Source organism: Pogoniulus pusillus, chromosome 18, assembly GCF_015220805.1.
Source record: "Pogoniulus pusillus isolate bPogPus1 chromosome 18, bPogPus1.pri, whole genome shotgun sequence".
NCBI classification, from domain to species: domain Eukaryota; kingdom Metazoa; phylum Chordata; class Aves; order Piciformes; family Lybiidae; genus Pogoniulus; species Pogoniulus pusillus.
The window spans coordinates 19614435-19629755 of record NC_087281.1 but is presented as its reverse complement, the minus strand read 5'-3'; the positions used below and the strand labels follow the sequence as shown (position 1 = coordinate 19629755).

The window sequence follows — 15321 nt, the reverse complement described above, 5'->3', positions numbered from 1 at the left end:
AGTCTCAAATACAACTTTTGTTGTGTGCTTGTGTTGAGTTATTTGATTAACATGCATGCCAAAGATCTTTAAAGTAAGGCTGTCAGATATTTTTTTTAATGAAGAGCTGGGAAGATAGAAGACCCGTGGAAGTGTTTTTTCTTTTCAAATACTCTGCTGTATTCTAGTGTCTTTTTTCCTATTGAGGATTCACCTTTCAAAGCAGTTCATTAAGCATATGTCTATTAGGAAGTATGAACCAGAATGTTTTCTGTCTTTAAGCAGATTATGTAGAAGGAATGCTGTTAGAGTATCAAGAGTGCATCTTGAGAGCCATTAAACCACTTGAGTAGCTAAGTGAACTGTTCAGATACCACTGTTTACTTTAGTCCTCAAAAGTTTTCACCATTTGTTAATTAAATTACAAAATACATAAAGGGCTGGTGATAAATATTCATGTATAGGCATTGAAAAGGGATTTTAATATTGATCATTGCAAGAGAAAATATTTGGGGTTTTTTTGTGAGTGTGTGTGTATGTATTTGCACAGATGCTTAAGAAGTAGACTGACTGACTGTGATTCATGTTGGGGAACAGTTTAGAAGAAGTTTTTTTAATAAATACGTTTATGACATAAATGTATGGATCCTTGTGAAGCTGTAGTGTTTTGCAGTTGCTTTTCAATTACATGTCCTGTGTCTGGCAATTGTTTCTAGGGGAAGACAGAGGTAGGGCTGTGCTCATAAAGTGCTATTTAGTAAATATTTTCATCTTCTTTTGATTAGCTTTTGTCCAGGGTTGTTGCCTCTCTTCAGTGAAGTTTGGAAGTGCTCTCGTGCTCTTCTAATGGTTTTTCTCCAGGCAGAACATCAGTTGCATAACTCTGTAGGTGATCAAAAATCTGTTCAGTTTTTGTGATTTAACGTCTCTGAGTACCTAGCGGAAACCAAATGAAATCTGAAGTGTTGTCCTAAGAAGAGAAATAGGGAGTAAGTGGTCAGGGAAGTATGATCTGGGTCTCTAAGGGCACCGGCTACAAGGGTCTCTTTTTCTGCAAAGATGTTTCTGGAAAGTGTGTATGTAAGTAAACAAAGGCTTCTGTTCTTTCCTCAGATGACTAATGACTGTATTTGCCCTCTCATCTCTGAGTCTTGGAGCAGACTCTGCCTATCTCCTTGTCAGGTTTATTCCTTACAGAAAGAATGACTCTGAAACCAGAGCCATTGAATGGCAGAAGTGTTCTAGGCATTTTGGTGTTCTCTCTGTGCTGTCCTTGAACTCTTCTTCAGCAGTTTTAGGTTTCTACCTTCTAGTTAGTGCACTTTCAGTTAAGACTAAGACCTTTACTAGTTTTAAATGTACTAACAGTGCTTCCTCTTGCCAGCCAGTTACTGTTGCAGCTAAATAAGACATAATTTATTAGACTTGTTCAGAAAATTCTCTTTGTGGTCTGTTTAATGTTAAGAAAGCAGCTAGGATGCTAATATTTTTAAAGTTAAATATTGGATGATCTCATATGCAAGATTTTGATTTGGCTTCAACTTTTGATTCCATGCAGTTTTCAACAAATCTGTTGCGGGGCATATTTTAAAGTCTTAAATTATGAGTCACATCTTTACTTAGGCCTGTGATGATTTTTAGTTTTCAGGTATTTAGAAAGCTTACTTCAAGAAATGTCTTTACTTTTTGTGTAATGATGATACGGTTCTTCACTGCTCGCAAACGCTTTGTTGTCCTATATTGCACTTGCACTTCTTTTCCAACATACAAATATCTCATACCCGTTGTTGTTGCTGTTGTTTTGATTTATTCAATTATTATTTTGTTTGATGTTAGCTGAGATTTCCCACTGGCAGTGTCAGGAGGGATATTCAATCTAACTAACACTCTATCTGCTCTATTCAATATGTGGTCAAATTAAGCAGCACACTGACTATTTTTCATTTTTCTTTCTACTGATATGAAAATGTCTAGATTGAAAAAAAAAACCAAGCAGGTACCCTGCTATGTAGAAGGAGGAGTAAATAGTAATAGTTTTGCTAGTGAGAGCCAGAAAGCACAAGTCATTTTGAATAGCCTGGTGTTAATTTTTCTCACTCTTGCATCTTATCCATCTATTACTCCCTACCCCACTTTTCTGCTTAAATGCACATTGAAAATTGGAAGTTAGATGTTTTTAAGCATTGTCCAAATCCTTACAAGTTGTTGAACTTTACAACGTTCAACTAGTCCATATTAAGAATTCCTGTGTTAAACTTTAGGGACAACTAGTTGATTGCTCTGGTGAAGGTGTGATTAATGAATTTTAGGCTAGACTTTAATGGATTAATCTACATGTCAGATGGATATGGATGTAAACTTCATTCTAATTGTCTAAAAGCTACGTAGCTACAGCTAACAGAGGGCTGAGATGGTAAATGACACCAAAGGGCTGGGCTTAGCCCAGGACCAGTGCAGCTCCTGGACTGGTCAGTTCTGAGTGTATTGCAAGTGGCAAGTAATCCTAGGCATGGTTGGAAAATCTGTGTTGCTAATACAAGTGAAAATTATAAGAAAAAAGTGCATAATGGTGAAAGAGTGACTTAGAAAAGGTCTGAGTAAGCACTTGAACAAATACCGTTTTCTCTGCAGAGGTAATAAAAGATGGGGAAAGTTGGGCAGACCTAAACTCACCTGTACTTAACTGAGTAACTGCACTGAAAAATCTTTTTTTTTGCTGGGATTTAGGTATGGCATTGAAAAGTATAATGCTATTTAAGAGATTTTTCACCCTTAAATAGCAAAGAAGTGTCATTAATTAAGCTATCATGTTTTTTGCTGACCTGTTCTGTATATTTCTAGTCCTGAATACCTCATGGCTTGCAGAATCTTCCGCTCAGGCTTGGGTGGAGGGAAGGTGGAGGTAGTGTGTTACTCACTGGTGGACCTGCTTCTTAGAAGCTAATTGACTTCTATTTTGTCTTTTTTTCCCCCTTTTTGTTTCTGAGTATATTTTTGTAGCTTCCAATTGACCCAATTTTCTTGTACTTGCTTTCATGTATTTGCTTAGAGTATGTTTTAAGGAAATGACTACTTTGGCTCAGTAGAATAAACAGCTCTACCTTGTAGTAGTTTGGATTTAATTTTTTTTATTAGGAGTGAAACTGTAGTGCTTATTTTTGCCTGCATCAAATTCTGTGCTGTTTATAGGTATAAAGATTTGGATTTGGAAGAGTATGGTGTGATGAAATATAGAATTGTAGGCTATTACTCTGTATCTAGCTTCTTATTCCAGAGGTATCCTTGTATAATCCAGGCTTACCATTGCATTTCCATTTTCTCTTCTTTTGAAAGGAGGGAGTTAACTCTGTACATCGAAAATATCTGTAAAGCTTTTGATGAAATTAATATTAGACATGGATGATATACTGGTTTGTAGTATCTTTCTCTTTTTAGTTGTGCATTACTAATGAACTGTTGTGGTTTTTTTTTCTTCTTTAGGAGAATACATAAAAAACTGGCGGCCAAGATATTTCCTGCTAAAGACAGATGGCTCTTTCATAGGCTACAAGGAGAAGCCCCAGGATGTGGATCTGCCATACCCACTCAACAACTTTTCAGTGGCAAGTATGTATTTCCAGTATTTATTATTCTCTCAACGTATTGACACGTTGCTTCATATGTACTTCAGAATTTATTGGTAACACTACAAATTGATGCCATGTGCCAGACTACCACGTAGTAGATGCCACTAATCTTATGTCCAACTCTTCAATACACCTTCACAAGAGCATTGAAACAGCCATGGGCTGTTTTTTTAGTATTTTTGGAACTTTTAAGTTCTTGGTTTTGTGTATGTGTTTCTGAAGTGTCTCTAACTAAAAATAACATTTGAGACATGATTGTTGCAAGAAGAAAATTCCTGGAAAGCTTACCTTTATTCAGATCATTGACCTATTTTTACTTTCTCAGTAGTATCTCTAAATTCACTTGAAAACTCAAACTAATTTGAAAATTATCTAGGCTGTCAAATGACAGAAAATCATGCTAAATTATTTTCTCTTGGATAATCAGGTAATCAACTCTCCAGCCTGGTTAATCAGTAATTTCAAGCAATCAGACAATTTGCATATATTAGCAAAGCTACAAAGTATGTATCTGTTGGATAAAGTGAAGTCATTCTGATTTCTTGTTTTCAAAGACTGGCTCTAGAAGACGTATCTGTGGGGTTTTTTGATCTGGCAAAGTGAGATTGGTGGAAGAGTGTTTCTGGACAGAAATGAAACTGTTGGAGGAGCAAATCTAAGGGGACAAAAAAATCTCCATGAGTTATGGATACTATAGCTAGAAATTTCCAAAGGAACATAAGAAAATTTACCCAACTTCTTTCAAACTTGTATGAATATACCACAATACAGTAAATTGCTGTGTTCAGTTTCATAGAGTATTTGAGACACAGGAGTATGTGTACCTAGGGAAACGTCATTTGCATTGCCAAAGATGAAACAAATGCTTCTGAGGCTGAATTTAACCGTTTTCTTGATGAATATGTTCTTCAGGTTGACTCAGCCTTTGTATACAGTGTAACTTGGGTACTTTATTTGGTAAGAAAATACTTGTACTCCCAGCCAATGTCTTGCCCCACAAGAGGAGAAAAACTGCTTTTTCTGATTATGGCAGAGATCTTGCAAGTGATTCTGAGTGTGTAAGCTGTCTCAAAATATTAGAGGCTCATTTCACCTTGTTGCTGTCCAGCATAAAAAGCAATGATGCCTCTTAAGTTTTGCCTAGGAGTAGGAATTGACTAGATTTTAGGCTGGTACTCCTTAGTTGCTGCTCTGAACATTCTAACCTTTTAATTTGTAGCAGTTAGTAATTTCCTAGATATTTTTCCCCCAGTGTGCAGCAGAAAGAGCATTTGTAGAACTACATTAGGGTCTGTTTCTGTCCTGCTTAAACATGTTCTTCTTTGCATATCCTGTCTACCTTTACTGCAGCAACTAGAAGGTTGCTCAAAATGGCAGTTCTGCTAAGCGAAGAAATGCATAATGAGAAAATAATTCCAGTGTTTTGGTATTGGTTGGTTTAGTTTAGTTTTGATACTCAGAAGTGGTCTTTAGTAATTCTGATATTAGAATGCTGCCCCTGAATGTTTCCATGATGAAAATTGGGTGATTTTTACATTGTTTTCTAATAAGACCCTGTCACTGCCACAACCTACCCCACCCACCCCATCACAGGTAATAAAATAATACTTTTGCAACTAACAAGCATCACAGGTCTGATTCTTGGGCAATGTAAGCTAGAGGAACAAACATGCAATATCAATTGAAGAAACACAGTTCTGGTAAGCAAAATGAGGTTTTGTTTTCTGGCAGGGAAGGGAGTAGGTTTAATCGAAACTGACTGCTAGTTGGTGCAAGAATAGGGAGATTTTTGACTCATAAAGAGAATTCCATGAAATTAAGTGAAGTACCTATGTAGAATTCACCAGATGAAAAGCAAGCCAGTATGGCATTACACTCTAAATTGCAAGGAACTGTAAGGTTTTCATCAGCTATTTTGTCTGTCTGAAGATGAGATCATCAGTAGGGCAAACAAACAAACAAAATCACTCTGCGAATGAATCAGATCTCATGGGCAGTACCTGGTAAATGTCAAGAACTGGTCTCATGGCCTCTGATCCAAGAGTTCGTGAGCTGCTGCAGTAGGTTTGTGGCCACAAGCAGTGCAACATATTTTTCCTGTAATAGTGAAGTACATTTCTCATAAATTACTAGCCAGGCAGATGGAGTGTGAGATCACTGTTAATACCATCTTGATTAGGTTGGCAGGGACTTTAAGATATGTCTTTATAGTCCTATCTTCATGTAATCTTTGTAGCTATCTGTAAAGTGAGAGTGTGGTCTCAGTCTACTTTTTGCTCTCCAAACGGTAGACATCTTTGGCTTTTCCTTGCAGCTTGTTATTTAAGCAGAAAAGGCCAAGGCTGTGGCATTATTTTTGTAGCACTGTTGGAGTTGAACAGTGGAAAGTTTGCACAGATTTGTTTTGTATGGTACTTGTTTTGCAGCATAAACCAGCTCTATCAAACCAGATGATTTACCATCAGTGTCCACTGCCTTCCACTTTTGAGACACCAGCTTTACTTTTGAGAAAGGCTTATTCACAGGGATAGTGTCATTTTTCTTAGAGTGACTCCCTCATTTCTTACAGATAACTTTAAATGTCTCACACCTGAGCATTACTCTCCTTGGTCTTGTGTTATCCTCATACTCTATTGAAAATGATGGGAAGGCCAGAGAAAGTGAAGTTATTTTGCATACTAACAGTGCTTTCAAAGCTAAATATGTCTTTGTTAAATAAAGCCCTTCTCACTGGGTGGCTTTTCACCATCAGTTGGAGTGTTAAGAGGCCATCTTTTTTTCTCAGGTGATCTAGGAGGAAATGTGAAAGGAAGGCACTGGGAAGCAGATGTGTAACCACATAGAGATGCTTTAAGAGGAAGAGTCTGAGGCAGCATATGCACGCTTCAGCCCTCTGATGAATGCAGGGGAACTCTCTGGACCTGAAACGAAGTTGTGGGAACTCTTGTCCTTAGAATATAAGTATGTCTCTGGAGATGAAACAAAATTAAGGGAAGGGTATGACAGAGTGGGGCTAGATGGAACTAAGTCCCAGGGATACAGCACTGGCACCTCAGTGTCCTGCCCAGGGGCTTCACTTTACCTCTGCACATCGAAAAGGCAGCGGTGAGCACCCTGCTCTTCGTCTGAAAAGCTGCTGCAAGCTTACAGAGGTTAACAAATCGGCCAGGTCTGGTGGCACAGGTTAGTGTGTAGGAATCACTCTGGTTTCTGGCTTGTGGAGCCAGCTTATTTTACATCTCCTTTTTTTAGCTTAGGAACAGAAAGAGCTGTGCATTTGAAGTATGCTTTTAGCTCCTTGGGTTTAGAAAAAGTTGTGCTGTGACATCTGAACCATACACTGGAAGACACATGAAGTCAATGTAATTACACTGGTGTAAATTTAAAGCTAGCTGATACTGGTTTTCAGAGGTAAATTCAGGAGTGTGTTCTTACTTGAGTCGGCTGGTTAAAAATCTGCTCAGCTTTTTCCAGGCTATTGTAGCTTAAGGAGATACTCTTGATGGACTGAGTCACGGTAACTGAGTGGGTGTGTATTCCTAGCCCACTACAACTGCAGAATAAAGTATGGTAATGTGAATTGCTTTTGCTTAAACATTTATGCCGTCAGAGCCATTTTAAACTTAATTTGAATTCAATTGGTATAACTCCTTTACTGCCAGATGCCTGGAAGAAAGATGCCCTGGCTTTTAAAACTCTGCTGTGCTCCCGTGGAACAAAACTAGTACTCTGGGTGGCAGAATGCCTACCCTCAGCCACCCCCTCCGAGAACCGAGGTGGCCTCACAACACTGTTTTTAACTGGTGCAGTGTTGTCTTAAGTAGGATCAAGACTGCTTTGTGTAAAGCACTGTGATCCTTGTCATTATTAGGGAAGGCAGAGTAGGGAAGAATTCTACTTTACCTCTTCTTAAAGGAGCGTTTGTGGCTTTACTGATGTAAAAGTACTTCTAACATATGCAGTGAGTATGTAGATAATCACATAGCACATTTGGGATGAGGTATCTCTAAGAATTGGCCTTTTGCCTTCATTTTGATCTTTGTGTGGGGAATAATTGGGAAGAGCTGTACCCCTTCACAGTAGCCTTTAAACTGTGGCCAAAAATGATGTCACCTGGAATTTCTTTCCTATCTTGAAAGATACTGCTTTCTAAGTAGTCCGTGGTACAACTATCCTTTCTCTTGTTGTTGAAAAGAAAAAGCCAAGTTTAGTTATTGGGAGAGGGTAACCTTTTAAAACTATGAGGTTTTTTTCCCTTTTCCTTTCTCTGCAGAAGTGGTTATGATGAATCTTGGCTATTCTAAGTGGAGAAGCTGTGCTACTTTCTCCTAATCTTAATCTTTCATCGGTCCACAGACAAGGTTTTATTATTGTGGTGATTAAAAGATTTTTGAAGCATGAAAATATTTCAGGGGAACGATGTTAGGGTTGTAAATAATTTTGTAGACACTCTTTGGAAAGGGGATAGGAGAAAAGGTCTGTATGTTTTCAGTAAGATTAAACAATGCACCAAGATGCTTTGACGTTAGACATGACCTTGTGTGCAACTCCACAGTTACCTTTGAAATGAGGATTGTTGTTTTGGTTTGGTTTTTAGTTTTCACAGCAGTGGATGACATGAACCCAGAGATAAGCATTTCATTGCAGATACTTACAATTACAGTATAGATTTAATTGAAAAATAATGATAGTGCAATTGGATAAATAATATTCATTCAATACTGAAAATACTTGTGGGGACAAAAAGGCAGTGCTTGTGCAACGTATACATATACATCTATAGAAATTCAAGATCAGATCTGCTGTGTATGTTGGATGGGGAAATGTTTAGCTTTCTGGAAAATCACACTCCCCGTTTTCTTTGGGAGGCTTTCATAGTAATTTATGAATGATTTCTAGGTGGGATAGTTAGTATTGTATTTTGAATTTCTGAATGATTTCTAGGTGGGATAGTTAGTATTGTATTTTGAATTTATGAATGATTTCTAGGTGGGATAGTTAGTATTGTATTTTGAATTTATGAATGATTTCTAGGTGGGATAGTTAGTATTGTATTTTGAATTTATGAATGATTTCTAGGTGGGATAGTTAGTACTGTATTTTGAATTTATGAATGATTTCTAGGTGGGATAGTTAGTATTGTATTTTGACTTAGAAGTTTGGATTCAGTTGGTGGCTGGAGGTGTGAATGGAAATGAGTTCCTTGGTCTCACTTTTCCATTTTAATGGACAGTGCTTTTTCAGAGACCAGTATGGCACACTGATTTGAAATTGTCTCTGAAGAGGGCCTCATATGAGCATGGCAGGTGAAAGTTTATAGCCAGGTCTGGGAGTTTTTAGAGTAGGTTGCATAAATAAAATTGGGATGTTTACCTGAAAGGCAAAGAAAGGTGTATATATAATTCTGCTACCTTCCATGAAAACAAGCTAAAGCCCAGGCAAACCCCAACAACTGCATGCAGAAATCTTCTTTTCATTCTCTTTCTTTGCATAAAGGAGAAAGAGGCAAGCTGGCTGCAATGTAATGGTCTCTTCTCACAGGTGAGAGAACAAAAGGGAGTGGCCTCAAGCTGCAACTGGGTAGGTTTAGACTGGATATTAGGAAAAACATTTTCATGGAAAGAGTGGTCAAGCTTGGAATGGGCTGCCCAGGGAGGTGATTGAGTCACCAACCCTGTCTGTGCTCAGAGGTCTTCTGGATGTGGTGCTTGGAGGTATGGTTTCTGGTGAACCTTTTAGAGTAGAATTAGCAGTTTGACTTGGTGATCCTGAGGGTCTTTTCCAAGCTGAATGTTTCTGTGATTCTGTGATGGAAGACATGGATGCTGCATCAGTACTTTTTGAAGTATGGAAAATAAAAGGATTTTCAGCACAATGAAGTGCAACAAGGATGATCTTTGTCAGGTTCAAAGGAATAGGACTAATTTTTTTTGTGTATTACACGGTCATGTATGCTGTTGTATCATGTAAGCCCATGTAAGTGCTTGTTGTGAGCCAAGCCCCACAAGAAATAGGATTTCTACAGAACAAAAAGTCAGTCCCTGCTGCAAAATACTAAAATTCCAAATATAAAACAAGGGACAGCAGATGGATGCAAACAGATGGGGGGAGTATGAGAAAACAATGAGACAGTATTAGCCTGTAGTACAGACAGTGGTCTCAGCACATCAACAACTAATCCATTGTCAAGGTTAGATTTTTACTGTCTTCTCCTTTTTTTTTCTCTCTCCCTCATTTCCTTTCTCCTATTTTTAAAGACATAGTAAAGGAGAATTTAAAAGACAACCAGTATGGCAAACAAAGAGAAATTGAAAATGCTTTTGATAAATGGTGCTTAAATTGGAACAGTAGAAGAATGGGTGGCACTCTGATACTGAATAAAGAGTGATACCAAGGATGAGAGGTAGGCTGTGGGTGTAGACCATGTTGAAAAGCTGCCTGTATTTGATTTGATGTGATAGAGCTGGGTGAGAAATGAGGAACAAAAAGAGTGGTATGATCAAGTAGACACTGGAAAAAATTGATCTGTTGAACAGTTTTGGGGATGGTATTTTTGGAGGAAAACTGCATTTATTGAGATCAAAGAAGGGATATTAAGTTGTTCACATAAGTCTATGCGATCAAACTTACTTTTAGGCTCTCCTTAGATTAGTGAGAAAGAGAAGAGCCTTTTGGAAAGCCCCAGAAAAGTAGGTATTCCCATAGAGATTGGGCAAACAGGTGGGAGCACTGACCAAGCTGAGGGGACATGTGTGTGAATACACATATATTTGTACATATGTGTATGAGCAAAGGCACGTGTATTTCTCTCAATGTTGCTTGTCTACTATTTACCTAACAAAAACGGGGATAGAAAAATATATTTGTAAGCAGTGTGTTCATTACATTTTGACATGAGAATGAAAAAAAAAAGGGACTGGCACCTGAATAGGCAGAGACTGGGACAACAGTGAAGAAAAGGCCAAAAGTGGAATGAAAAAAATCAAGATTAAATTTTGTAGTACAAATAGATACATAGAGATATCTATTTATGGGTAGCACTCTGTATATGTTTTAAAATGCATGTATTATAAAGAGTGAGAGTAGTTTTTTTTAATACCATTTCATTTATATCTTCTTATAATCACAGAGAGTTGCCTTTTGTGCTAAAACCCAGTCTGTATTAGAAATAATTTCACAAATATGCAACCTTCTGTTCATTTTTTAGTGCAGTTTTTTATGGCTGCTTGTATGTTTAGTATTCTTGTCTAGCCATATCCACAAAATCTGATGAAGTTGGAAGCTTCCATATATGAAATAATAAAAATTATCTTAGTGTTCTTTCCATTTTTTTATGCTGGATGAATGTATTTAGGAAAAGAACACTGGTATTTATATGGTTAAAGTTATAGAATTAAAACTTTAAACTTTTTAATAAAATCTGAACAGATGATCTGTGCCTTTTTTTTTTCTTTCCCCTTTTTTTTTTTTTTGGAACTGGCAGGTTTCAGGCCCTCTAATTGGCTTCCCAGCTTTGCAGAGTAATTACAGCTTCAAGCAAACTTTGTCATCTGTGGTTCAGAATGGTGTAAAGTAAACAGAACGTTTTGAAATGCAGTTTGTAGTTAGAGTTGCTCAGGAGAGTTTAACTGAAAGAACTACTTAATTTGGATAGTAGCAGTTATTTGAAAAAGAGTCTAACATTTTAGACTTGTCAGATTGTTCATGAATATGGAGACAAAAATTAAATAACCTCTGCTATGTACCTGACTCTATTTTAAAAGAGAAGCTCAATACTTGAGAAACATCCAACACAGTTTTTTTTATGCTGGTTTTATTTCATTTTTCCATTCTCTGTGTAGATCTAAAAATGGCCACGTGACTGCCCCAGACTTGTTGGGACATAGTTATCAGTTTCTGTTACCAATTTCATATTTCACTGCTTTGAACAAGTGTTTCTCCCTAGAGGTTTTTCATCCCTTCTAGTATTAAAGGGGAAATTTTTGGTGACTGGTGTTTAATCCCAGCGAGACAGAAAGCTTTAGGATTAAAATATGTAATTCCAAGTTGTAGATGGCTAGCATACAAGAACACAAAGTGGAGTCTGTCTGTTTACTGGCTTACTCATCTTTTTTGAATGATAATTTAGACTTCCAACTGTTTTGAGTTGAGATTCAGCCCCTTAATTACATATGTTTATGTATAGTAGCAAACTTGAAGACATTATGGTAGAGTGTTCTCTACTCCTTGGTAATGACCCAACTATCACTTGAGCATTTGGAGCCAGCTCTCAGTAGCCAGTTTCACTCATTCTTCTGTGCTTTTGTAGTTTCCAAACTATTCTGTCTAAAATGAGTATGTTTTTCCCAGTAATTAGTAGAAAAATATTTTGGTAATTAGCAGTAATGGTATCATACAACACTTATTAGTCTTAATATAATTTCTTCTAGTTGTAGGTGAAAGACATTCATAAACAAGTTTTTATTCATGTTGCAGTCATGACAGGAATAATGTTTATCCCATACATTTGTATACGAAAGCATGTGAAGTATGTGGGTGTACTAAATAGCAGCAGATTCCAGTTATTTCCATCTACTTGAGAAGGATGTGTAGCACAGCACTCTCAGAAACACATTGGTCCTCCATTTTTTTCCAGAAACTCTTTTTACATCAGAAAGGAAGAATATGAACATGTTCAAATTTAACTTCTCACAAGGAAATGAAATCTTCAGCTACTTTTAAGAGGATGTTTAAAAAGCTTATCAAGTTTTGCTAGACTTTATTTTTCAATAGTGCTCTTCAGTGGTAATGAAATTACTTTTTTGGGTTGGTTGGTTTGGTTTGTTTTGTTGTTTGTTTTTTTTTTTCATTTTCAGTGCTATTTTCAATTGCAAAGGTATTTTTTTGCTGACCTTTAATTGATATAGTTGATCATCTGTAATTAAAACTCCAAGACTAAATACTTTGTGCTTTGTATCTGCATCCGTATGCTTTGATCTTGTTAAGAATGCACATCATCACTTCAAGGACTATCTGAAAAAAAATCATTATAGATAGTACCAATAATACATCTACATATTTGATGCAGATTTACACAATGTGCATATTAATATAAAATACATTTCTTATATATAGTGTATGATATATGTATGGAAAGATCATCATATGGATAGCTCTTGGACACAGGCAGGCTTAATTGTTCAAATCTTTGTGTGTTGAGTTGGCAAACTTAAATTAATGGTATTTATACATGTGCATTTTATTTTTTTACACATTTGCAATTAGATGAATGGTGGAATTCAAAATCTTTGGTTCCATTACAGTCACTGGAAAGTATGTGCTTTTTATTTGGTACAGACTTCTCCATAGATGATCCTAACACACTTGCCTCACTTTTCTGTTCTTGGTAGTTTCCCTCCCTGCTTCTAAACTAGCTACTCCAGTTCAGCTACTCTAGCTACCCTCCACACTTTTCTTTCACACAAAGGCTTCTTTTTTTTTTTCCCATCCCATTTCCACTCTGCTCTCTTTATTTCCTAGTTCTTTGTTCCCAACATCTCTTCTGGAAATAAGTTGCTGTGTGCCATCTTTACTGCTGGATTTTACCTGAATGAAGTAGTTTCTTTATTGTCTGAGCAATAGGATGAGGCATTATGAATATAGGGGAAAGCAGGTGTAGAGACAGGAGATAGCTGTAGCCTCTGGATTATACTCAGTGCTTAGATTTTCAGTGATTTTATGCTTTAGTAATTGTTATTGTAATATTTTACCCTCCTCCCCACAGCACTCTTATCTCTCCCACATGTAGTGTGGCCAGATGCCTTACATTTTCACAGCAATACTGAAAGAAAATCAAAGGTCTTGGTTTGCCAAGTTTGAAGTCTCATCTCCAAAAAGCAGTATTTTCCAGCAGTGTGCAACTTTAGGCAGTCACCCAGCAAATAAAATTTCAGCCTGCATGATTGAAGTGTGATAAGATTAAAGATGGGAGGATGGCTTTGTCAGGAGGAAGATGGTATAGTCTTGGAGCAGACAATTCATCCACTCTTCTGTTATGAAGGTGGCCCAACACATTCCTTAAAGCAACAGCTGAGGAAGCTGATAAAACAAGTAGCCTATTAACCCTAACTTTGCTGTTATCATGATTATAACTTGGACTTCAGCTGTGTCCCAGAAGGTGGGGGTTTCCTTGGTCTTATGAGCAATGTTTGCATCCAGTGGCAAGCCCTGTTAAGTACCCGGAGCAGCTGTACTTCTTCATGCTCTCCAAGATCCCATCATCTGCTTCTCTGCTCCTCATTTGTCTTCCAGCTTTTCTATTAAATTCCCTCTTCCTGTGTCCATCCTGCTGTAGCTATTTCCTTTAAATGTTGAGGATGACTCTCATCCCATCAAAGACCTAGCTGAATTTATAAAAGCTGTGAGTTTCAATTACTGCTTCTCTTTTGAGTCAGCACAGTGTATGCAGATTTTAAATATCATTTCCTTGACCAGTGAGTAGTTTGACATAATAATTTAGAAATAGATGTTGAATATATAGATTTATGCATCTAGGAATATGCACCTGTTTAGTGCAGTGTTTACTTTATTCCTCTTTTTATTTCTTATGTGTGGCTGTTGAGCTGAGCTGTTCTGAGCTGCAGAAAAGAATTCTGTCAGCAGACATTCCTACTTCAACCTTTTGCTTTTTCAGGCAGGAAAAAATGCAGTATGTATGAAAATATGTGTTGAGAATAGTCAAGTGCAAGTCAGCCTGCTGATACTTGCTGTGACTTTATCTCTTGGAGACTGAAGCCATTGCTTAGATAATTGTGTCCCAAATTATTTAGGCACACAAATCAATGCCTTGATCTAAGGCTTTAAGGTCCTTGATTGTGAATAATATTGAAGAGAATAGCTTTAATGCATTTTCAGTTTGCAGCTGCATTTGAGGAGGTCAGCTATGAGTATGCATCTTGTGCAATTAACACTGACAACAAAAGCATGAGAAAGCCAAAACAAGGAAGAGGATACTTACATGCGTTGGGTGTTTAGACATTTGCTGGGTGTGATACACTGTATGTGAAAGAATTCCTGCAAAGTTGTGGATGATACTTGAGGATTCAGGAAGAAAAAGATCTGTTAAGCCAACGTAATTTATTTCTTTGAAAGAACAGCATGCCTTATGTCATGGCATATAACACATCTTTTGTAAAATGTTGTCATTAACTGGAGTCAATAAAATACAGTTCACCAAGAATTACAGGTTTCATGCTAAAGAATAGTCAATTGCATCAGTAAAAGGTGTGGGTCAGCTGGTAGGTGGTAGCTCTAGCAAAAGGATGTTGCAGTGGATCATAAGTGAACAGGAAATCTCTTATATTGATTTGTGAACCTGATAAATTATGTTAGTTCATACTTTTGATCTGGATCAGCTTTGAGCAAATGATGGCATCCCAGAACATGAGATGTGATGTTTGTGTCTATTTTGTGGAAGCTGCAGGAAAACAAATGACACTTTTGAGAGATTAACCTTAACTTCATAAAAATGGTTAAATATATTTGCATGAATAAGGAGTTCTAGCAGGTCTGTGTTTTTCGGATGTAATGCTTAGTGCAGTATGCCACGTCATGAAATCTAATACATAGTCCCTGAACTATTTCCTGAATTACTTGTGTTCTGGTTTTGTGACAGAGGAGTAATAGGCAGTCTACTGTGTGTCTGGAATTGTGCAACATGGAAAACCTTGGATCTGAA

At 37.2% G+C, this 15321-nt stretch overlaps 1 protein-coding gene across 5 annotated transcripts in view; it reads left to right on the top strand.

Moving 5' to 3' along the window:
• The window catches only part of AKT3 (AKT serine/threonine kinase 3), a 151263-nt gene that overhangs the window by 79814 nt on the left and 56128 nt on the right, over positions 1 to 15321 (top strand). For all 5 annotated transcript variants that reach the window (XM_064158656.1, XM_064158654.1, XM_064158657.1 and 2 more), the window contains one exon: positions 3460 to 3585. In XM_064158656.1, the coding sequence (XP_064014726.1) occupies positions 3460 to 3585 (126 nt within the window). The remainder of the gene's footprint in view (positions 1 to 3459; positions 3586 to 15321) is intronic.